The 22,437-nt window shown below is 34.2% G+C and overlaps 1 protein-coding gene across 11 annotated transcripts in view; it reads left to right on the plus strand.

Annotated features, from left to right (window-relative positions):
* Positions 1-19,884, plus strand: part of Tank (TRAF family member associated NFKB activator) — a 78,673-nt gene extending 58,789 nt beyond the window's left edge. For all 11 annotated transcript variants that reach the window (XM_048812369.1, XM_015479231.2, XM_048812368.1 and 8 more), the window contains exons 5-8: positions 8,795-8,871; positions 9,550-9,665; positions 14,772-15,352; positions 19,115-19,884. In XM_048812369.1, the coding sequence (XP_048668326.1) occupies positions 8,795-8,871; positions 9,550-9,665; positions 14,772-15,352; positions 19,115-19,291 (951 nt within the window). In that variant the 3' untranslated portion in view covers positions 19,292-19,884. The remainder of the gene's footprint in view (positions 1-8,794; positions 8,872-9,549; positions 9,666-14,771; positions 15,353-19,114) is intronic.
* The last annotated feature ends 2,553 nt before the right edge of the window (positions 19,885-22,437 follow it).

Below are 22,437 nucleotides of genomic sequence, written 5' to 3' on the forward strand. Positions count from 1 at the left end.
TAAATCTGAGATGGGTATCTGTTTTCTTTCTTCTGCTGTGTTTATCAATAGCAGTATGATTTTTGCCTTCCAACTCAGTTTCATCTAAGTAATTCCATATCTGATATATTTGTCCACTGTTCCTTCTACCCCTAATTGCTCTTCACTATTTAGCATTAAGGACAACACATTTCCCTCTACATTTCATCCTAATAATACCAGAGGGGCCACTGACTTGTCTGTATCCCTTATTAAGAGCATCTGGACAATATTACTGCTGCTGGATGGACAAGAGGCCATAGGAGATGATCTCCTTGTTTCCTTCTTATTGCTGCTAATTGAATATTTTCTCCTCCATCCTCTTTATCTGTGCTACAGCCTGAGAATCCTCATTCCTGCCCCTGGTTCTTGTTTCTTATATTGCTATAAGGATAAAATGACATCTTTTATATAAAAATGAATCTAAAACTCCTTTCTACTGTTTAATAAATGTCCATTCCTTTTGAAATGAAGATAAAGTTGGTGAGACCCTCAGTTTTGTTTTGAATTTTACTTTTCCAAGAACCTAATCTGTTTTTTGGGATTTCTCCTGCCCTGCATTATTGTTTTTGTTGTTTCGTTTTGTTTCTGTTTTCGTTTTAATGCAAGGAAAAATGGCCTGACATTAAAAGTAGAAACTGGAAGTGTAAACCAGATTTGAGGAACAGGTGGTAATGTGGTTATATGTGTCTTAAAACTTGGTGTTCCTCAGCCAGGCATGTAGCTTAGTGGTAAAACACATGCCTAGGATGTACAAGGCCCTGGTTCAATCCTTATTCATTCTCTCTCTCTCTCTCTCTCTCTCTCTCTCTCTCTCTCACACACACACACACACACACACACACGCTTCTACAACAGACACCAGAAGAAGTGAACATGATGTATTGGACAGATTTAAACTTTAGAATGGCTAATAAGAGAGAGATTGGGCCTGTTTAGTAGAGTTGATATGAGAATAGATCATATAACTAAAGAAAGGTAGAAGAGGGAAAGAGCAGTGTACCCAGTTCTGAACCTTACAGACTTTTCAGAGACTTTTAGAGACTTGTTCCTTGTAACCTAGGAACAAGAGGGACCAATGAAAATATCAAAACGTAAGAAATATCGTATAATTCTTGGAACCAAAAATAGTTTCAAGGAGGAGCTGGTTGGTCATATAAAATACTTAAAAATTAAATTCCAAATTATGCAGAATGAGAGCTTTAAAAAAAACATTAGATTTTTATGGTGAAATCTCAGAAGAATGGGAAGAATAAAAAACAATTTAATAGTTAAACTTCCATTATAACATTTATAAATCAAACAACATGCAAGAAATCAACCACCTGAAGACTTTGGAAACCAAACCTGACACATTTTGGAGGAGAATAAAAAATGTGAATCAAGTAATTGGCTAAAAATGAATTTCCAGTTTTCCAGAGTTTTGTCCTGATAGTGGCCATAGTTGCAGTGGAGGCATAGCAGTAGCTTAAATTCCAGCAGAAAGCCCACTGTAATTCTTGCTAGAAGAACCAGGAAGCAGAATGAAACCAGAATAACCATGGTTACTAAAAAGTGAAGGAACCCTAGAGAAAGAGAACCCTAAATTATTTTTAAACTCATTCCAAATCTCTGGCTCTCCCAAAGCTAACAGGACTAACTGAAAGCAGTTTGTAGTTAAGGTTAACCGTCTGGTCTGAGCTGCTGCTCTCCATGAAAGTGAGTTTGGAGTCAGCTAACCAATTTTTTTATTGTAAAAACAAACATGCCAACACTTTCAGCACCATGTAACATAATAATTACAATGTTTAAGATATGGTCCAAAATTACTCAATATATGAAGAGCCCAGAAAATGTGACCCATTTACAAGAGAACAAATACCAATCCTGAGATGATTCTGAAATTCAAAGTATCAGGAAAGAACTTTATCAGCTACTACTTTTAAGTTCAGTTCTTTATTAGCAAATAGTTGAGTAAGAGTAGAATTAACAGTAAGATACCCCGTTTTTGTGCTTTTTTGTGTGTGACAGGCCAGTCTTAGAATCCTAGAGCTAGTTTGACTTGGTAGGATATGTAAATGTTACCATTCTTTGTTTCCCTCTTTATGCTGGATAACTAACTGTAACATTTAGTTTCTCTAGCAGCCAAGGCCAAGGATTATGGCTGAGTAATTAAACACAGGCAAAAAGGCACAACTTCCATTCACAACTACTCTATATGCTAGAATTCAGACAAATTATTTGATCTCTCCAAAGCAAGCTAAAGTTTGTAAGCAAACTTTAAAATCATCATTAAGTACTTAATATGTGAGGTTATGTGGATTAGGTTAAAAAATGCATGCAGATTAATTAATAGCTATTTTCAAGAAGATATTTTCTGTTCATCATGGTAATAGTAACAACTTTAAATTTGTACTTAACTCTGGAAAGCACTATGGAGATTCCTCAAAAAACTAAGAATGGAACCATCATATGACCCAGGTGTCCCATTCCTTGCTATTTATCCAAAAGAACTAAAATCATCATACTGTAGTGATATAGTTGCTTCAGTGTTCATAGAAGCACAATTCACAAGAGCCAAATTATGAAGTCAGCCCAGATGCCCAGCAATAGATGAATAGATAAGAAAATGTAGTGTATATACACAATGGAGTTTTACTTATTCATAAACAAGAATGAAATAATGGCATTTGCCAGTTAATGGATGGAATATCATGCTAAGTGAAATAAGCCAGATTCAGAAAATCAAGGGTTGATGTTCTCTCATGTGGAAGCTAAAGCAAAATAAGGGAAAGCAGGTGTTGGGATGCACTTTCATAAATATATAGGGAAGATGAGTAGAAGATTAAGAATGAGAGGGAAGGTAGAAGAATAGGAAAAAGGGAAAATATGAAATGATTGTAACAAAATCATGTTATATACATGTATAACTTTGCCAAAGGGGATTTCACCATTATGCATATGTAGGAAGTACCAGTCAGAAAAAAATAAATGAGTGAAAGGAAGATTAGTAGAATAGAGGAAAGAATAGGGGCAGAGTAGAGGGGTGGAAAATTAGGGGTAATGGAGGTTGAAATTAAATTCCTTGAGTGTATGATTTTGTCAGAACAAACCCAAATATTATGCATAACTGTAATGCTCTAATTTTTTAAAAAAAAATCTTTTTGGTTAAAGAAAAAGATTTTCCCAAATCAGTTCTGTTTAAGCATAGTGTTTAGGGAAACAAAGGAGTATGAGAAGCCTTGCTTAAGTTGGTCTTGACTTATGCAATTTCTACTGAAAGGTATCCCCACAATTAATATCTACCTCTTATGAAAATAAATTCAAAAAGAAATATGTAGACGGTACTTAATATAAAGTAAAAGACTTAAAAAACATAATTTCAAGAGTAATAATCTTATTTCAAATTAATGTCAGAATTGAAATTATAATAATTGAGATAGTACTGGTAAAAGATTTTACCTTTCTTAAAAAGCATGTTGTATCATAAAATTGGTAGAGATGGGGGGCGATACATTAAATCAGAACTCTGTAAAAAAAAAAAAAAAAACTTGGAAGTAATTAGGGTGTTTAATTTTATTTTTATATTGTTTATTTTTTTGCCACTTCCTTCAGAACTCTGGGATGAATCCCATTTTGCCCTGGAGTTGTTCCCACACTGGCAGTGGGTTTGCCTAGCACACTGTGTCATGCAGAACAGATTTTGTTCCATGCAGAAGAGGATTTTGTTCCTCTTGCTTTGCTAGGTTTTCAGGAATGTTAAGGAGGGTGTGAGAACCAAAGATTTTGTATGTCCATGAATTCCTATAGATTAAATACAGTTTCTTTGTATTTTTAATCTTTTGTCTTCAAACTTATTTTACTATGCTTTTATACTTATTCTTATTAAATTTCCTTTCATGATGTTTTTCTAGTTGTTTTACACCTGAATCTTTTCCTTTTCTCGTTCTCCTTAATTTAGCCAAATCCAATGTTTGACTTCATCATCCATTTTTACCTCAGTGTATATGTATGTATAACTGGTAAGGAAATTTTCAACCTCAGTCTGTCCTTTAACATTTCATTCTTAAGTTTCAAAAATCTAGATGATAAGTGAGTCCTTACTTCCAGTGTATTTTTTCACTATTTATTTTAACTTTTCTGTAGTAAATTATATCAAACTAGTTATTTATATCATAGGTGTTCACAGTTTATATTTCCTTTACCAATCCATCCTTTATTACCTTGGTGTATTTCTTGGTTTACATTATTCAAAGTAAGAGCATAATTCACTTTTCTGTTTTAAGAGCATAATTCTGTTGAGCATCATTCAGAAACTAAACAAAAATTGACTATGCTTAGTTGCCTGGACCACCAAAAGGTAAATATTTCTTTGCATTTAAGGCTCCCAACTAAAGTTAAGAGGGAGTCTTTGATATGAGCTCTGGAATAAAGTGATAGGCATTGCTATAGATCAAATACGTGCCATCAAGAACTTCACTTCTTTATTTAAAATTAGCCTTTTAGGGAAGGGAAAGTAGCTCAGTGACACAGTGCTTGCCTACCAGGCACAAAGCCTTGGGTTCAGTCCCCAGCAATGTAAAAATAAATAACTGTAGTCTTTTCAAGGTAAAGTTCTTTATATATGAGAAAATGTGCATTATGTTAAAGAGTTTAGTCAAATCGTTTTTTAAAAGTTCCATAAGTCTGTATAATTTTACTTTCATTTTTAGTAGCAGCTATAACAAAGATAACTGTAAGGGAAAATATAAATTCCTTTTTTGAGAAGTTGATATATACCAAATCCTGGAAGGTAACCCAAAACACTTTTTTCCTTCTAGTGTCAGGGATCAAATCCAGGGCTTTGCACATTGCTAGGCAAGTGGTCTTCCTCTGAGCCACATCCCTAGCTCATTTTCCATTGTCTTTTCATTAAGAATAAACCTGTAGTTGTATGCAGTGGCACACACCTATAATCCTAACAACTTGGAAGGCTGATGCAGGGAGATTGCAAGTTTTTGAGGCAAGGCTGGGCAACTTAGTGAGATCCTGTCTCAAAATAAAATTTTAAAAAGGGGGAGGGCAGGGGAACTGAGGATATAGCTTAGTGGTAAAGCACCTCTGGATTCAATCCCCAGTACCAAGTAAATAAATAAACAAACTTGAGCCTGTATGGTTACACACAACTATAATCACAGATACTCAGAAGGCTGAGGCAACAGGATCAAAAGTTTAAGGCCAGCCTGGGCAACTTAGTGAGATCCTGTCTCAAAATAAAAACAATAACTCAGGGCCTGGAGTTGTGGTTCAGCAGTAGAACACTTGCCTAGCATGTACAAGGTCCTAGATTCAATCCTCAGTACCACTAAAAGTAAATAAATAAATAAATAAATAAGGATATTTTTAAAAAACATAACTCAGTAGTAGAGAGCTTGTGTAGTATGCATGAGGCCTTGGATTTGATGCCCAGCACAGCAAAATAATAAGTAGGTAAATCTGGTTTTAGACTAGCAAAATATTAGCTACTCATTGTTCTCCTTTTTAAATATTATTTCATGTTAAACAACATATATTTTTATAATACCTAAAGTTGAAGTTTAAATTGATTTACACTAAGTCAAAATTTTCTCAATTCACATAAGAGGAAATTTAAGGAAACATTTCACAACATCCTCCAACTGTTTCAGATGGGTTTATCTTAATGGATTTAGTTGAATGACTTTTCCAGTGCCATACTGGAAGTGTATTTGACATGTAAAACTCATTTCAGCATTCATTCTACAAGTTTCACATTTCCAAACTGGTAGTTGGAACAGCTTATGATGTTAAGTTTTTTAAGTTTTAGTATCTTAAAATAAATTCATTTGTTGAATGATGTAGTGCTTAAAATCTAAAATAATACTCAAAAATTCTCTTGCATTCTTATTTGAAGTTAAAATAACCTCATCTTCCTGAAGTACAGGATCCACTCAGATAATATTTGAGAATAGAAAAAAAATTTAAATATCTTTTTCTATTGATTACTTACACTGAGATGCTCACCAAACAGAGGAATCTTCATTAAGTAAGGTAATAGCATCAAAAAGAAAGTCTGAATTTCTAAGAAAAGTATTCAAGTCGCCATTGACTTTTATGAGTCCTAAATCCTTTGAAAAATAATTTTTTGTAGTGATAGATGGACAGCATGCCTTTATTTTATTTGTTTATTTTTATGTGGTGCTAAGGATTGAACTCAGTGCCTCACATGTGTAAGACAAGAACTCTGCCACTGAGCTACAGCCCCAGCCCTGAAAAATATTGTCTTCAGAAAGTTGTGTAAGACTGCTACAGTGGAAAATAACATCAATATGCTATACCCATGCTAAATAAACCCTACTTCAAAACATCTGTCAGGAAACTGCTCGCCTTTTTTGGGGGGTTGGTTTTGGTTTTGTTTTTTTCCCAATTAGCATGTTAAGGAGTCCCTTTTTGAAATTTTTTTATTGGATGCCACTCTGATTTTTCATTTGACATACATGAGCAGATTAATTTAATATGAATGATAGAAGGTGTAGATATTGCTTAGTATGACCAGTAATGCTTTTCTTAAGTAACAGAACAAAAATAATAGTAAATAGAGCTATGTTCTTTACCTTCGTGGCTCAGGAGGCCAAGGCAGGAGGATTGAAAGGTCAAAGCCAGACTCAGAGCCTTGCCTTAAGTAACTCAGTGAGACCCTGTCTCTAAATAAAATACAAAAACAGATTGGAGATGTAACTCAGTGGTTAAGTGCCCCAGGATTCACTCCTCAGTACCAAAAAGGAAAAAAAAAAGAAAGAAAAAAACTAAATTTAGATACTTCATAGAAATCCCTAAGTGAGTCTTCCCTTTACCAACTGCCTGAACACCCAGGGCATCTTTTTACAACAAATTCACACACACTAGTTATCAAATCCAAACATCACAGAAGTAAATTGGCACCAGTTAATTTACTAAGCCAAACAAAAGTTTATTATTCTTTTCCAGCCTTTTCTTTCACCTATCTTCATCTCCACTAGATTTTAATGATTCTTTAACCTTTCAGAAGCAGTCATTCCTAGTTTCTGTCAAAATCAGAAGTGGAAACTAGGATATCATCTTTACCACTTTCTGTAATACATCTTCAGTTTTAGGCTAAAATTACAAAGTAATTCTTTTTGGTTCTTTCTAGGTCCTAATAAAATAACATATTAAGAAATTTTAATAGTAATTTTTCAAAGGAAGCCATTTCATTTAATATAAACACTTCATTATTATTTAACATATTAATTGCCAAATAATTTTATTCTCTTTATATCTGCTCTTTTTGATGTGGTTTTAATAATATAATCTATTTAACAGTTGTTTTTTCGTAGTGTCCTAAGTGATTGGCTAGCTTTAAAATGTTACCTCTCTTCCTGTCCATACTAAAGTCTGTTAAGTGTTGTAATTGTACTTAATGCCAAAGAATAACCTTGTCTGCCACTTTTAAAAACAAACTGTGATTGTGAAAATGTCTTCTGACTACTTTTTAAAAAGCTCAGTAAAACAGTTTTAGTTCAGAAGGCGTGGCCTAAATGTTTGCTAGACAGAGTATGCAGCAAGAAAATGATCTTTTTTTTTTTTACCTCAATACCATGTTATAATATATAAAATCAAATTGTTTAAATTGCCAACATTTTATTTTACTAATTCTACGCTACTGCAAAATAATACTTTACATATGGTGTAGGGTATTCATTTAGGAAAAAGCTAGGAAATGAGAGCAGTATATACTGGAGAACATGTTAATTTTAAGAAAAACAAACTGAAATCAAGTCTTTGTCATCTTAGAGGACAAGACTCCTAAGATATTCAAAGCAATCTTTTGAAAAGCAAAATTAAAAGGGGAGATACTCAGGTGATAAAACAATTAAGTAAAAATTGTCATTTTACTAATAGTGACAGTGACCTTAATTGAAGAAGATCAAAAGTCACCAAAGATATGTCCTCTGGTTTGGATTTGAATTTGAATTATATAGTTTGGGCTGAATTATGATTATATAATAGCCATCTTCAAATATCAGAATTTGTTAGTTTGTAGCTTCAGAAAGTACACAAAGATTTCTACATATATTTAAAGACTTTTTAAAAATCTGAACCATAGAATATAAAGTATTACAACATGTTCTTTAGTGTTGACTTTTTCCAAGATCAAAACAATTGTAATACCAGTGTAAGCCACAGGGTGGGAGTGAAAGGCAAGAACTTGTATTGAAGCAGCTTAAATATATAATTACATGATCTTTATAAACCTTAAAAATGCTTGTTAAATAATAAGTAGCTGTAGCTTGGTTTTATTTTTTCTTCCTCTTATTACAGCTGCATTCCTTAGCAAAGAACCTACAAAAACAAAGACATTAATACATACATATAGGCCATTATTAGTATTATCAAAAGGAGTTAACACAAAGGTTTCACTCAATTTCTAGTCATATGAGGTGCTTGGTATCACAGTAGCAATTTTTATCAATAATTGAATTTGTGAAATTCCTTGAATTGCCAGTACTGAAGATAATAATTGAAGAATTACTATCAAATTACCAAAATGCTTCATGCTTTAAACTTTTTATTTTTATTTTCCTTTCTCCTTTATCTCATTTAAAGAAAAAATTCTATTGGACATCATAAGCTATTATATATTTTGTGTATATATGTACACTCCCTCAATTTGTTTTTCAATGGAGAAGATAAATAAATGTTCCTTTGTGTTTTCTGTTAACCAAATCTCGTTTGAGTTTGGAAGCAATTTAAAGTATGATCGTTTTTTTGTATCTTTAAGGTGAGAAGACAAGAGGTTTCTTCTCCTAGAAAAGAAACTTCACCAAGGAGTCTTGGCATTCCTTCATTCCATGAAAGGTAGTTCTGCATCCTTTTTTGCCAGCTCTTAAAAATTACAAATTTTGAAATATGCAGTACTTTATATTTTTTATATATATATATATATATATATATATATTTTTTTTTTTTTTTTTTTTTTTTTTTTTTAATTTTAGCAGTTGTAAGAAAACAACTCTCTTTTAGAACTGGAAGAAACCAACCAAGGCTCCTACATGTTAAAATGACCTAAATAAGTCATACAGTTAATAGCAGAGCTAGAAGTAAAAGTTGAATTTTCTGAAGTTCTACTATTTCAATAGACCGTGTATTGTGGTCACATTATTTTATATGGATGAATCCTATTGTGAACCTTATCAAAGTGAGGACTATTTCATAATTCTATTTATGAATGTTTACATAGAAAAAAAGTCTGTACATTGAAGTTAATGAGTGAATAAGCCAGCATTAATGTGATGTGTGAATAAGTAGATATTCTGTTCCACACTACATTTATGAATTAGAACTTTTAATTTAGCACTTATTTTATGCCTGGTTCTCCAAACATTAGAGTTGCTTTTGGGGACATTTTCTACAAATTTAAAATAACTTTTAACATTTCTTTAATTTAGTGGTACATAAAATAGTGGTATGTAAATTTTATTATGATAAAAAATATTTGGAGTTAGTTTACATTTTAAAATATTGATTTGTTTTTAGGGGTAGTATAGAGAAGACTTTCTGGGATCTCAAAGAAGAATTCCATAGAATATGCATTCTAGCAAAAGCACAAAAAGACCACTTAAGCAAACTTAACATACCAGACATTGCAACTGGTAAGGTTTGATTTAACTTTCAGTCATTTTGATTATGTTGGTTGAATTCGTTTTGAATGTGAAATATTTGTGAATGGCTTCTTAAGTGCTAAGGATCTCCATCTTACCCCACACCCACTTATACTTGAATTTTGTGCTGTATTAAGTTCTGTAATGTATTATTTTGCTGTAATTATTGGCTTTTTTCCTCTCTATCTTCATTATACATGATATATAGAGACTGAATTGAATGACCCAATTACTAGTCAGCTTGATTAGAAATCCCATCTTAAAAAAATACAAAATAAGTATAAAATATGCCTCTCAAAGTTTTTGGTTGCTGTTTAGAGGTCATATTGCACTTTAACTCATATGTTAGTAAGCAGCCTTGAAGAAACACTTCCACATATGAGCTAAGTAAAATGATAGCATCAGGTTTGTTTTTAACTTCTACCTAAAATTACATTGAACTCTATGGATAGTTTCTGATAATTTGGTTCAAGAATGAAAATGTAGTATGCACATTTCCTAAAAGCCATTTCTATTGGAGGCACAAAAAATAAACTTAGTATTAAATACAACTTAAGAGGAATATCTATTTTACATATGTGTTGCTGTGTGTTATTTAAAAGTTCTGCCATTCCCTAAAGTCCTAGACCGGTTTAGTTAAGTATTAATAGCAAAATACCAGAGATTGAGCTAACAAGCACTTCTGTAAACAAAAGGAAAGTAAACTGATCATTTGTAATGATAAATTCTCTTTTATCCTTGTGAGTTATTCTGCAGATAATTCCCAAGTGATGTGATTTACAGTTTTCACTCTGAACGATACTGCAGCAATACTGACTAGCACCCCTTTAATTAAAGATCACATTTCATTTCTTATAGCTCTAACATCTAAGCTGTTTAAAAATCATATTACAGTCAAATTTTGCTTTCTGCAACTACTACATTTTGTTTTCAGAAAAACTATACAGTGTAGTGAGGAAGAAACAAAACAATCTCTATAAATAGGCATAATTTGTTTCTTCCCCTTCCTTACCCCTAACATCCCCCAAAAGAACTCAATTTCTTCATCTTAATTTTTGACATTTTCATGAGAAATTGATCTTTGGACAGACTAAAGATATTGTGTTTGAAGTAAATATTTTTATTTAAAATATGCTAGCTACATGGAGATGTAGTACCTAGAATTCATAAATATGCTTTGTAAACATCAACATCTTATCAAAACATTGCAATGGTGATATATTCTTTGCTACACAGAGAACATACCCCATTATCAATGGCTTAATACTTTGACCATTTTTAAATTGCACAGGTCTAAATCTGAGTATGTATCTGTCAACTAGAGCACTGGGTGTTTAACTTCAATTTCTTTCCTACTAAAACTGCTTCCTCGCATTATTCTTATGCTTTATATAACTATGTCACAAATAATAAATACAACATTATTCTTGAAATATTTTAGATATTTTATGCTAGAAAATTCACTGACATTTTGTTTGGTCCAAATAGAAACCAAAACATCAAATATTTTGCCCTAACAGTAGTAGATCAAATGGGAAGAAAGAAATAGGAATTAAAGATACCTATTTAGAGTTTTCAAATATGTATTCTACTTTGAATGAAAATATAGAGGAAGTATCTCAAAAATGATTTGTATAATAAATCTGGAAAACAGTATATTTAACAATATTGTCCCTATGATATTTTTTGTTAAAATTTGATTTTTACTTTAAAAGAACTGAATATTTATTTGTTTTAAAATGAGTTAATAGAATTGTACATTTCCTGTTTATTACTTTATTTTATCTATTCACCCACATATGGCAATAGTCTTGAGAAAAGATAAAGATAGAAATGTATGTTTAGCAAATATGTCTTAAGAAAAATTGCTGTTTGATCCAAAGGGAGGATCCTATTTCATTGGCAATTAGGAAAGAAGAATATATAGGATTAGGGATTACAATCAGGTAAATTTTTTTGTCAGTATTAATGGTAATTAGACTAAGAAGTAATCTAATGAGTAGCTGTACTCAGAATTTGGAAATTTTTTGCATCTTACTTGCTTTTCCTTCCCTGAAACAAACAAAATAGAAAAACTATTTGCTCACCTCAACATGGTTCTCTGTATGGTGTCAGGATGACAAGTATTTTCATGCAGCTCATTTGACTTTTAAGTTTTCTAAGCTCAGATTTCTAGTAGCCTTAGGAATCCTGGGTTTAAATCTCCTTTCAATAGATATTTACTCTCATCACATGAGCAGATTAACTCAAATTATTTTAATGTGGCTGAAGTTGTGTACCAGCTAGCTGTGCTAAAAGAAAATATCAGCTTTATTACAGCTGTTTGATTTCTCCATGTTTTCTTTGCAAGGGGGATAGGTCAACTGCTAGGAAAGTAATTCCAAGCACATTTCTGTCAATTTGAGGACTCCTCTCTATATATAGAAACCAACATGTTCAATTTAGCATAATGGTTCTGAGTGAGTACAGACTCAACTTAAGACTGCTTGGGTTCCAGTGCCAGATATACCACTCACTACCTGTGTAGCCTTGGAATTAACCTTTCCATCTCCCAGTTTGTTCACACATGAATTGGGGATAATAATAGTGCCTACCTTGAGATTATTCTGAGTACTAAATGAATTAAGACACATATAACAATTATAACAGTGCATGGCACATGAAAGGGCAATTAATGTTAATAGTTGTTGCCATTAGCAGCAACAGCAGATTCTAAAGCATTCACCCTGATCTTGTGAAGATCATTTAATAAGTCTTTCCTCCTTCTCAGGTATTACAGAATTTGATTATTGTTTCCTAGAATTTCTTGCCACCCTCAAGTCTACTGACAGGAAAAATGACTACTTGAGAGTTAATGGACTGTTCAAGAACCTTGGAGTCAGAGAAATCCAACTAAGCAATTGAGCTTGTTTTCAATTATAGTACTCTTAGTCACAGAGTATATAGTAAAGTAGGTTATTATTCTAGACTCTGTGAAGAAAAGAATACAGATTCATTCAGAATTCATTTATTGAGGGCATACTGTGTGCCAGGCACAGGGCAGGATATTGGACAGGAAAGTGAGAAACAGAACATAATTTAGGACCTCAGAAAATCTACTATAATGGGAGAAAGAGAGGCATTCATAGAAATATAACACACAGTGTTCAGTCCTCAGGGCACCTCAGAGTCATGGGAGAACCATCCGGAGAAACTAATGTCTAGGCTAAGATATGAAGAGCAAATTAAGAGTTGGGCAAAGAGAATGGGAAAAGACAGGACAAATCAGGCAATTTGCACAGCATATGACGTCCAGAGACAAGAGTATGATTATTTTGGAAAACTGCACAAAGTTCATTACATGTGGAGTATGAAGTAAAGTGGGTATGGTGAAAGGTAAGGATGGAAAAGGTGACCAAGGGGCCAGTTTTGAACAGTTATAAATGCTTTTCTAAGGACTAAGGGTTTGGGGAGTTTTATTAGGAAGATAAAATGACCAGATTTGAACTTTAGAAAAATTATTTTTAGAAAGAGGATAGAAGGGAAAGTTGCAATATAGAGAAAAAATTGAATATGAGACGACTTTAGAAGCATGGAAGCATCTCAAAGGTTGTAATAATCTAGTAAGAGGCGATGGTGTGGACGAAAGAGAAGTAGTAGGTATATGACTGGATGACTAAAGAAGTTGGTTGCACATCATATCCAAAGACAAGATATCCTGTGTCAGAATGTGCTTTAGCAAAGGATACAGAGGTGTCATGAAACTACAAAAGTCAGAGGAATACAAAGGAACTGACATTTGTTAGCTGGCTACAAACATGGATAGAAACCATGCAAGGTGCTCAGTGCACCCTATTCACTTAAACCCACATCACTGTGACTGTACTCAGTGATGTACAACTTCACTGGTAACAATCTTTTAATGATGCTAATTTTTTAAACTTTTACTATTTATCCACTGAATAAGAATACTTACAATGCCAAACTCACTGCCCTCTTAAAATGACATTGTGGAGCATATGTTAACTTTTTCTAGTATCTGAGTTTCATTAACATGGGAAATTCTTTGATCTTTTTTTTTCTTTTTGTATTGCAAAATATAACTCTTTTTGATCTTATGTTATTAGTAGTGGTTTCTGAGATCTTACATCTGCATTTTTGTTTTTCTTGCCTCCCATGCTTCCAGCTCTTATTGATTTCTTTTCTGCTTTAACAGCTCATACCCCCTTTTAATTTGCTGTTTCAAACCAGCTATGAGCTAAAGAAACATCAAGCTCATTTGAATAAATCTAAAGTGAGAATGGAACTTTATTTATCTATGGACTTGAAGCTCGGACTCCTCATAAGTTCTTTCTTTCTAGCTTTTGACTATGTCCTATATAGCTGAATTTGTTGAATAACTAGGGTTTTATTTAGAACTACGTCAGCCCTGGTACCTACGTGATATCCACAACCCCTTTCCCCTTTTTTATATGAGAAAATCATACATTGACATGCGGTTTTCTTTACATGCATCCCCAAATTGCATCTTTTGCCTCCATCCTCTTCCTTCTTCCCAGCCTCCATCACTGCTCCCTCATATTATTGAGAGCAGGATTATTCAGGGTAGACAAAGGCTAAACTGATTAATGAGATACTTAGTTACACAGTGATATTGGGGGGAATAAATCATCTAATTCATGTAGTAAATAATAAATGACTTAATTTACATATATATACCTAGTAAGGATTTTCCCTTTTAACAACTTAGTTGTCTAAGCAAGCTCACAGTTGCGGTTTCCGATATTGACAAAATGTTTAAATGTATGCGCTATAAGCAAATGTTTTTTTTAAGTGTGGAGCAGTGTAACTGTGAACAGAAATGCAAAGCTCACAGCACAAGAACTAGGAAAAGACAAAGTAGTTAAACTGTTACTAATAAGCTTGTTCTGCTTCACCTGCTGCAGGCTGATAATATTCCTATGCAATATGGTAGCAATGTAAAAACCCCAGTTGTTTTCAGTTGCCATAATAACCAAAAGAAAAAATAATACTTATAAGTTCAAAGCTGATTGAACAAATTTTTAAGAATGATTTGAATGTAAATGTTTCCTTTTTATGTTCTTTTTTTCCCCCCAGAAACACAGTGCTCTGTGCCTATACAGTGTACGGATAAAACAGATAAACAAGAAGCGCTGTTTAAGCCTCAGGCTAAAGATGATATAAATAGAGGTGCACCATGCATCACATCTGTCACACCAAGAGGACTGGGCCAGGATGAGGAAGACACCTCTTTTGAATCACTTTCTAAATTCAATGTCAAGTTTCCACCTACGGACAGTGACTCTACTTTTTTGCATAGCACTCCAGAGAGACCCAACATCTTTGGTCCTAGCACATCCGAGGCAATGTGCCAGGACAAATTTAATATGGAGCTCAGAGACAACACAGGAAACTTTCTTAAGACAGAAGAAACTCTGTTTGAAATTCAGGGAATTGACCCCATAGCTTCAGCTATACAAAACCTTAAAACAACTGACATAACAAAACCCTCAAATCTTGTGAACACTTGTATCAGGAGAACTCTGGATAGAGCTCCATGCTTTCCTCCTGGAGACCAAAATGCGTTATATGTAAAAACATTCCCACTTCAGGACCCAACAGATGCACCTTTTTCCTCACTGGATTCCCCAGGAAAAGCTATCCGAGGACCACAGCAGGTAACTGTTTTGCATTAACATATTTTATTATGTGTGAACACACATTTTGCCACACGTGCACAGATATGCTTCTCTTTTAGATTATCGGACATCCTTTTGAAATTAATAATTAGCCAAAGTTAAAAAGCTTTTAGTAAAACATGCAAGTCCTGTGATAAAGGACACGAAATTTTAAAAGATGAATATGCTAAAGCTCTATCATAAAATTTATGACAGATTTTAAAATGCATGTAAGCCTTATCCATATCTAGCATGGTACCAGTTTCTTAGTCTCTTATTCAAAGCTTGTGTACTTGTACTTACAGAATTAATCATTAAATTTCATAATGTGAAATAAATGGTGTTTATCTATTAAAAAGTTTGTATATATCATACTGAATCTTCATAGGAACACAGTTATCTATACGTAAATTATTGCATAATATATTCCTATTTATCAAAATAAATTGTCATTTAATACTTCTATTATATTCTCAGTTTTACAGTACATAGATCTGTAAGGTTTAATGTTTGTTTTGGTTGCTAATCTGGCACTAATATCGCCACCTAATACATTTTTTAAATAGTGTCTGCATATGTATGGTTTTAGTCAAATATTTAATGTTTCCAACAAGCTTGAAGACTACTTATAGCCTACCAGTCCACTTTTACTCTTCCCTTGTAAGTTCAGATTCTACCACAGAATGATTCTATTTGTTTTAAAAAAAAAGTTATAATGCCTGAGGGCAAATTAAAAATACATAATTGTTAAAGTAAACAGAAGCTTATAAAAATACAGATTGACATAAATATCTATATAACTTGCAAACATTTGTTTGATGGTCTCTGCTTTGAGATATTTAATTTTTTTAAACACTTGATTAAATATCCTTTGGCTTTAAGTACTCCTATAGGTTATAGACTTTTTCATCAACATGCAAAGAAGGCAGTAGTCAAGCAGTAGTGTATTTTAGTAACGGAAAAACTAGGCATTGCTGACAAGCCTTAATTTTAAACTCACTTATGTTCTACATTGTACCTTATTTCACATCAGTCTCAGTTATAGTTGTTACTAAATGAAACAAGTTAAACAATTTCATTTATTGCAAGTAGAATTCCTGCAGAGCTGTGAACTATATCAGTTCTAATGCTTGTTACTTTTTTCTCCTTTATCTCTCTTGCCTGTTCTTTGACTAGTTAGTCTGTGCATGCATGTTTCAGTAGATGGCACCCTGTATTGTACATTTACTTTCTATACTGCAGCAAGGGAAACAGCTGGTATGTGATTACAACTTGATGGAAAAGTATTCAACTTAAAAAATGCAGGAGAATTGGTGTTGAGCTATCACAAGACATGGGGCATAAGGTTAGACAATTGATATTTTAGCAGAAAAAGCAAAAAAATTAGTATGATTTGAAGGCCATGTTACAGTTTCGGATTGAAAGAATATTTCTTAAAATGGGTTTTAAAAACATTTTAGTATTTTATTAGTATTAATGAAGTTCAGGGCTGGGGTTGTAGCTCAGTAGTAGAGCACTTGCCTCGTGTGTGTGTGTGTGTGTGTGTGTGTGTCACTAGGTTTGATTCTCAGCACCGCATATAAATAAATAAAAATAAAGGTCCATCAAAATTTTTTTAAAAATAAAGTTCATATGATGAATACAAAATTCTTGAGTTGTGGGGCTGGAATTGTGGCTCAGTGGTAGAGCACTTGCCTAGCATGTGTGAGGCACTGGGTTCAGTTCTCAGCACCACATACAAATAAATAATTAAAAAATTTCATCAATAACTGATAAAAATATTTTTTAAAAATTCTTGAGTTCATAGTAATAGCAGTGATTTTGGTTACATATTACAAGTTTTTACTTTATATCAATCAGTACTACTAAACACCTATTTTATACATGCAGTTATCATAGCAAAGATTTAAAAAGGATCAGCTTATTTTTGTTCTATGTGATATTTCTAACTTTTGTTGAGTCAATGATTGGGCTCCTAACTAAACTCTATGAAGAGACTAAATCTGAACTATTAGATAGTTCCTACCATAGATCCTACTGGAGAAGGATTTTTGAAGATAAATTGGCAGTGGAAGATTGGCTTATCAAATTTGGAAACTAAATTACTTCTAGGTTAAATTTTTTAATCTTCTGTCTGTAGCCATATCAATTTTTCATTAAACCTTTTTTGTTTAAAATGCAGATAGGAAAATTTGTTTCTTAATTAGCTCAACTAAATTTTTGTTCATATACTCATGACAGTTTTGTTCATAGAAAATATTTTTCTAAAAAAAATTATTTTGCCCCAAATTTTACATAATCTCTATTTTAAATATTACTATATTTCTTATGAAAAGAATTGAGTCCATGTTATTATAAGCCCTTTATACTGAATCTTGCTGCATAGACAGATTTTATGTATTTACACAGAGTGTATATCTGTCCAGTAAGATGTTTATAAGAAAACAGGCCATGCTTTTTTTCAATTAGTAATATACTATTTATGTAAATGATTGTTTAACTGAAATGAAGGAAGTTAAGGGAATGAAAACTGTCAGATGCTAGACTATGCTGTGTTCCTTTACAAACATATTAGTAATAGGAGCATAAAGGATTCTTTTTAAATTGGCTTCATGGGATGATTCTCCTCAAAATACCAGAATTTAGCTATGTCCAGGTAATTTATGTATGTCAAGGTAAGAAAGATTTTTTTAAATAATCTATACAGTTAAAGATAGTAAGAAATTTTACAGTTAAAGATAGTAAGAAATTTTTCCGTCAACACCTGAAGGCACCTACTATTAAGCTAAATGCTATATCTCCTCTTTCTAGAAGTTTTTTTTTTTTTTTTTTTTTAAGATAAATGCAGTTTTTGAAAGGCATTTATTTGCTGGTAGTTGTAATAGAGGTTGTTCTATAAATTATATTTTTTCCATAATTCTTTAACTGGACAAATGTTGACAAGTTTCACTTTATTCAGAAAGAATAAAACCAAACTATTAACTAACAGAAGCAAAATAAGAAGAAAGAGTGTATCTGATGGTAGATTTTGTTGAATATTAATTCAAATATTTAAGTTTTTCCCAAAATACTGAACCCATAGAATCTGCTTAGTAGTTAAAAAGAAAAATTTTCTTTTTAAAAATCAAAATGCTGTTTCTCATATATGTATGTATATATGTATGTATATATATGTATGTACATATATGTATGTATGTATTAAGTATTTGCTTATCAAAGTAGGGAAATTTACATTGCTTTGGATTAAGCAATGTAATCACATGTGCAGTGTGCCATGTGTTAATAAAAGCCCTATTACTCAAGATTTCTGTTATAAAATACAATAGAATTTAATTAAAATGTCCTATTAAATATTGACTTATTCCTAAACTACTGCTGTTGACATAATTGAGTATTAAAAATTGCTGGTGCTACAGTTGCAGTGTTTTTAAATAAGTAAAGATAAAATTTGGAAGTGTGTTCCCAGTTCTGGTTTTTTTTGTTTGTTTGTTTTGTTTTTCGTGGTACTGGGGATGGAGCCCACTCTATCATAGAGCTACACCCCCAGCCCAAGTGATTTTTAATCAGAGTTTGGTTATGTCCTTTATGAAAAAGAATTGAGTCATGTCCTCGTGCTAACTCCATGGAAAGGTAATTTGCTTTCATATTAGGGAATTTTGTATATAATCTCATACATAATCATTCAAATACTTAAATTTGAAATTCAATGCAAGTTGATTTTGAGTACAAGTAACAGAAGATGTTTTTGTTTGTTTCCTGCAGCCCCTTTGGAAGCCCTTTCCTAATCAAGACATTGACTTAATGGTACTAAGTGGCTCAGACTCAGAACTGCATATACCCCGAGTATGTGAATTCTGTCAAGCAGTTTTCCCACCATCCATTACATCCAGGGGGGATTTCCTCCGGCATCTTAATTCACACTTTAATGGGGAGACTTAAGGCACACTTAAAAACAGATATGTCAAGTTGTGTGATGATTTGGGGTTATTAATACTACAAATACTTGATTGTAAATTAAATTCATAATCATTTATAGAAATATCTAATATCACAGCTATTTGAATTTTTTTCAAAATTTATTTTGTAACTTTTATTATCTTTTAAAAGATCATCTTGTAAAAAAACCAATTCATTGTATTCATGTTTACAGTATTATTACCACAATTCAAAGTGATGTGGCTAACAGAGTTGTAAAATCATAATTTATGTTGTATCAAATATCTAAGCTTATTGCTTGGATTTCTAGTGAGAGCTATTGAGTTTGAAAATGTTATAAATCTTAGGGGATTTTGTTTTGTTTTCATTTAAAATATTACATTATTTATACTACAAGTAATTTCTTTTAAGTAAATCTGTAAGAGGATAGCAGACAAAATAAAAATCTAATACTAAATCCAAGAAATTTGATGCCCAGTGATAATTATTTAAACACTTTAGATTATTTCTAATAACGTGGTTTTTAGTTTTTGCTCTGTGTATACCTATATGATGAAATGAATTAAATATTAAAAGAGTTACTTATGTTATGATCATTAAAGTGTTCTTTGTTCCTGAGGTAAATAAATAAGTCATATTTGTGGGAAGTTTATAAAAATCCTGTTTTCTCTTTATTAGCCTGATAGAAGGGCGATGACCGGATACAATGGCATGTATTACAATGGTACATCACTTTGAATTTTAAAATCATTTTTCAAACTGAACTTTCTAAAGAAACATTTGCTTTTAATGGGAGCAAATATAAAAGCCTGTGAGGACTATCCATATTTATTAACTTAGATTAATTTAGATTAGAAACGTTAACATTCTTGTTGAGAAAATTGTTATTCATTGTTAGCAGCCTGATTGATGGCCACTGGAAGACATTTGAAAGAGCGATACCAAATTCAGAATTCTGCAAAATTGTTTAAAATAAGGCTTCCTTTCCTTTTTCTTCCCTATGATTCTTGCATTGGGGATTTATCTTTTCCCCTGGTTTTTAAAAATATATGAGGCATAGCTTCCATTTTATGAAGCAAACATTGATTTGCAGCTCTCAAATAGAAATTTAAGCCTTCGTGAAGCAAATGTTTTAAACTGGAGGGTTGGAATGGGGGGATTTGAGCAGGCCCCTGTGCTACTGTGAAGAGCCTTAACTTGTGGAAGAATGAGAGTGGTGCCTCGACTTCTCGGGGTGTCAAGCACATCACATTGACATCTTCCTCACCAAGGTGACATGGCGATTATTAGGTATTCACTGTGAAGGGTTCTGAGGCATGTACATCTCTTTCCTTGCCACTGGGACTGAATGGAAATGCCTAGACAATTATCCAAGCCTCTTCCCTTCCCCCTTCCTCCCGCCCACCCAGCCTCCCCTCTCACTCCTCCCACACACACAAAAAAAATTAAAACTCAAAACTTCCCAGTGTGTACCAGCCAGAATATACCACTGAACCTATCTCAGGAAAAGGGGATCCTTTTTACCTCCTTTCTAGAAAGGATGACTCCCCCTCACATAGTTGAAATCTACTAGCTTACCGATAACCAAAAATTAAAATAAAAACTGGCCCAGAACTGAGATTCAAAGTCACTAACCCCTCTTCTCCTGTCCATCCTTTCCCCCACATCCACTACTTTTAGTAAGAGCCAGGGACTGTGCTTTCTTTGGGGTTCCAGCAGTACCCTAAGCTCCAACTTATGAGGCAGAGGCCCTTTTGGGCCCAAGAAGAGGAGTCTCCTGTCCTGCTCTGCAGAGGTGGCACTGGTCTCAGCTCAAGAGGTGGAGTGGGTACCGACCAGGTTTCTCCCTCTGTCTCTTATTATTGAGTCGTGCAGGGGCTGCCTCTTGGCATCTGCTAAGCGTGGCCGGGTAAGAACAGCTCCCAGGTAAAAAAGCTGCACACGCAAAACGCTGAGTCTGAAAAAAACACCCCCGCCGAGGCGAGGCAGTTGTGAGCGGGATGCCTGATAAGTGGGAGGTGAATGTCCTCGGGAGGGCCCCCCCGGTGCAGCTTTCCCCGGAGGCTGAGGCTTCTGCCAGCGGGGACATCTGCTTTCTTACACTCCAGCCTGGCTCACCCCGCCCCCTCAGCCCCGGGTTGCGTGGTTATTTTACCAACACGGGAGGTGGGGGGAACTCAAGGAGGTAGAAAAGGGGTGGCTGGAAGCTTAGAAGATTTTCTTCCCACTCCCCCCAAGTCCCCTCCTTTCTTCTTCACATCTTTTAACCTTCAAGGTAAAGACTTCATAAATATGAAACAATAAGCGAGTCCGCTGGCTCTCAGGCCCGCCTTGGGCTCTCCGGGGCTGTCGGGTGCCAGGCCTTGCCCTTTTCTCCACCCTCTCGGAGTCGGGCCGGGTTTGGCTGGTTCGGCTGGGTTCGGGGGCCGGCCGGGTGCGCTCAGCCTGTGGCGCCTTCTCTCCCGGGCTGCTGCCTCGACAGCTGCTTGTAGCTACAGTAATTAGACTGTCAGTGCTTGTTAGAGGAGAGAGGGGGAAACACGCTTCTGACAGCAGATTCCGAGACTCCCCAGTTTGTTAATTTCTAAGAGATCTTTAAAGCATTAATTGAGGTCTCCCCAACTCTTCCCTCCCGTCCCTCTCCCCCGCTCCTCCCTTCCCAAAAATATCTTTAGGACAAAATTCTCCTCCGCGTGGAAGCAGTATTTCCCGCAAAACTGCCAGCCCGCGTCCGACTCACGCACATACACCCTAGTTTACATATACATATATAGGCACACGCGTACACGCGGAAGGTTAAGTCCGTGGAGGACTCGTCCAAATAGGCACCGGGATTGCATTTAAAATAATAGTAATAAATAAATAAATCAACTACGAAGGAAAGGGGGGGAGGGAAGCAGAAGTCGGGAAGAAAAGAGAAAAGCAGCAGGCTGATTACGAGGTGTCAAAACTGCCAGGAGCAAGAAGGTGATAGCAATCAGGGGTGAGAAGAGTGCGGCATTCGTGCGGGGCAACTAATTATCCGTCTCATTTGAGAAGAGCAGCATTTGAGGCAGCAGCGTTCGCCTGCTGAACGGTGACAGATTGGCGCGGAGGAGAGGGGAGGTGTTAAAACAATGGAGCCGGGCGCGCGAGCGCTGCTGCATGCT

This window comes from Marmota marmota, unplaced genomic scaffold (genome assembly GCF_001458135.2).
Source record: "Marmota marmota marmota unplaced genomic scaffold, marMar, whole genome shotgun sequence".
NCBI classification, from domain to species: domain Eukaryota; kingdom Metazoa; phylum Chordata; class Mammalia; order Rodentia; family Sciuridae; genus Marmota; species Marmota marmota.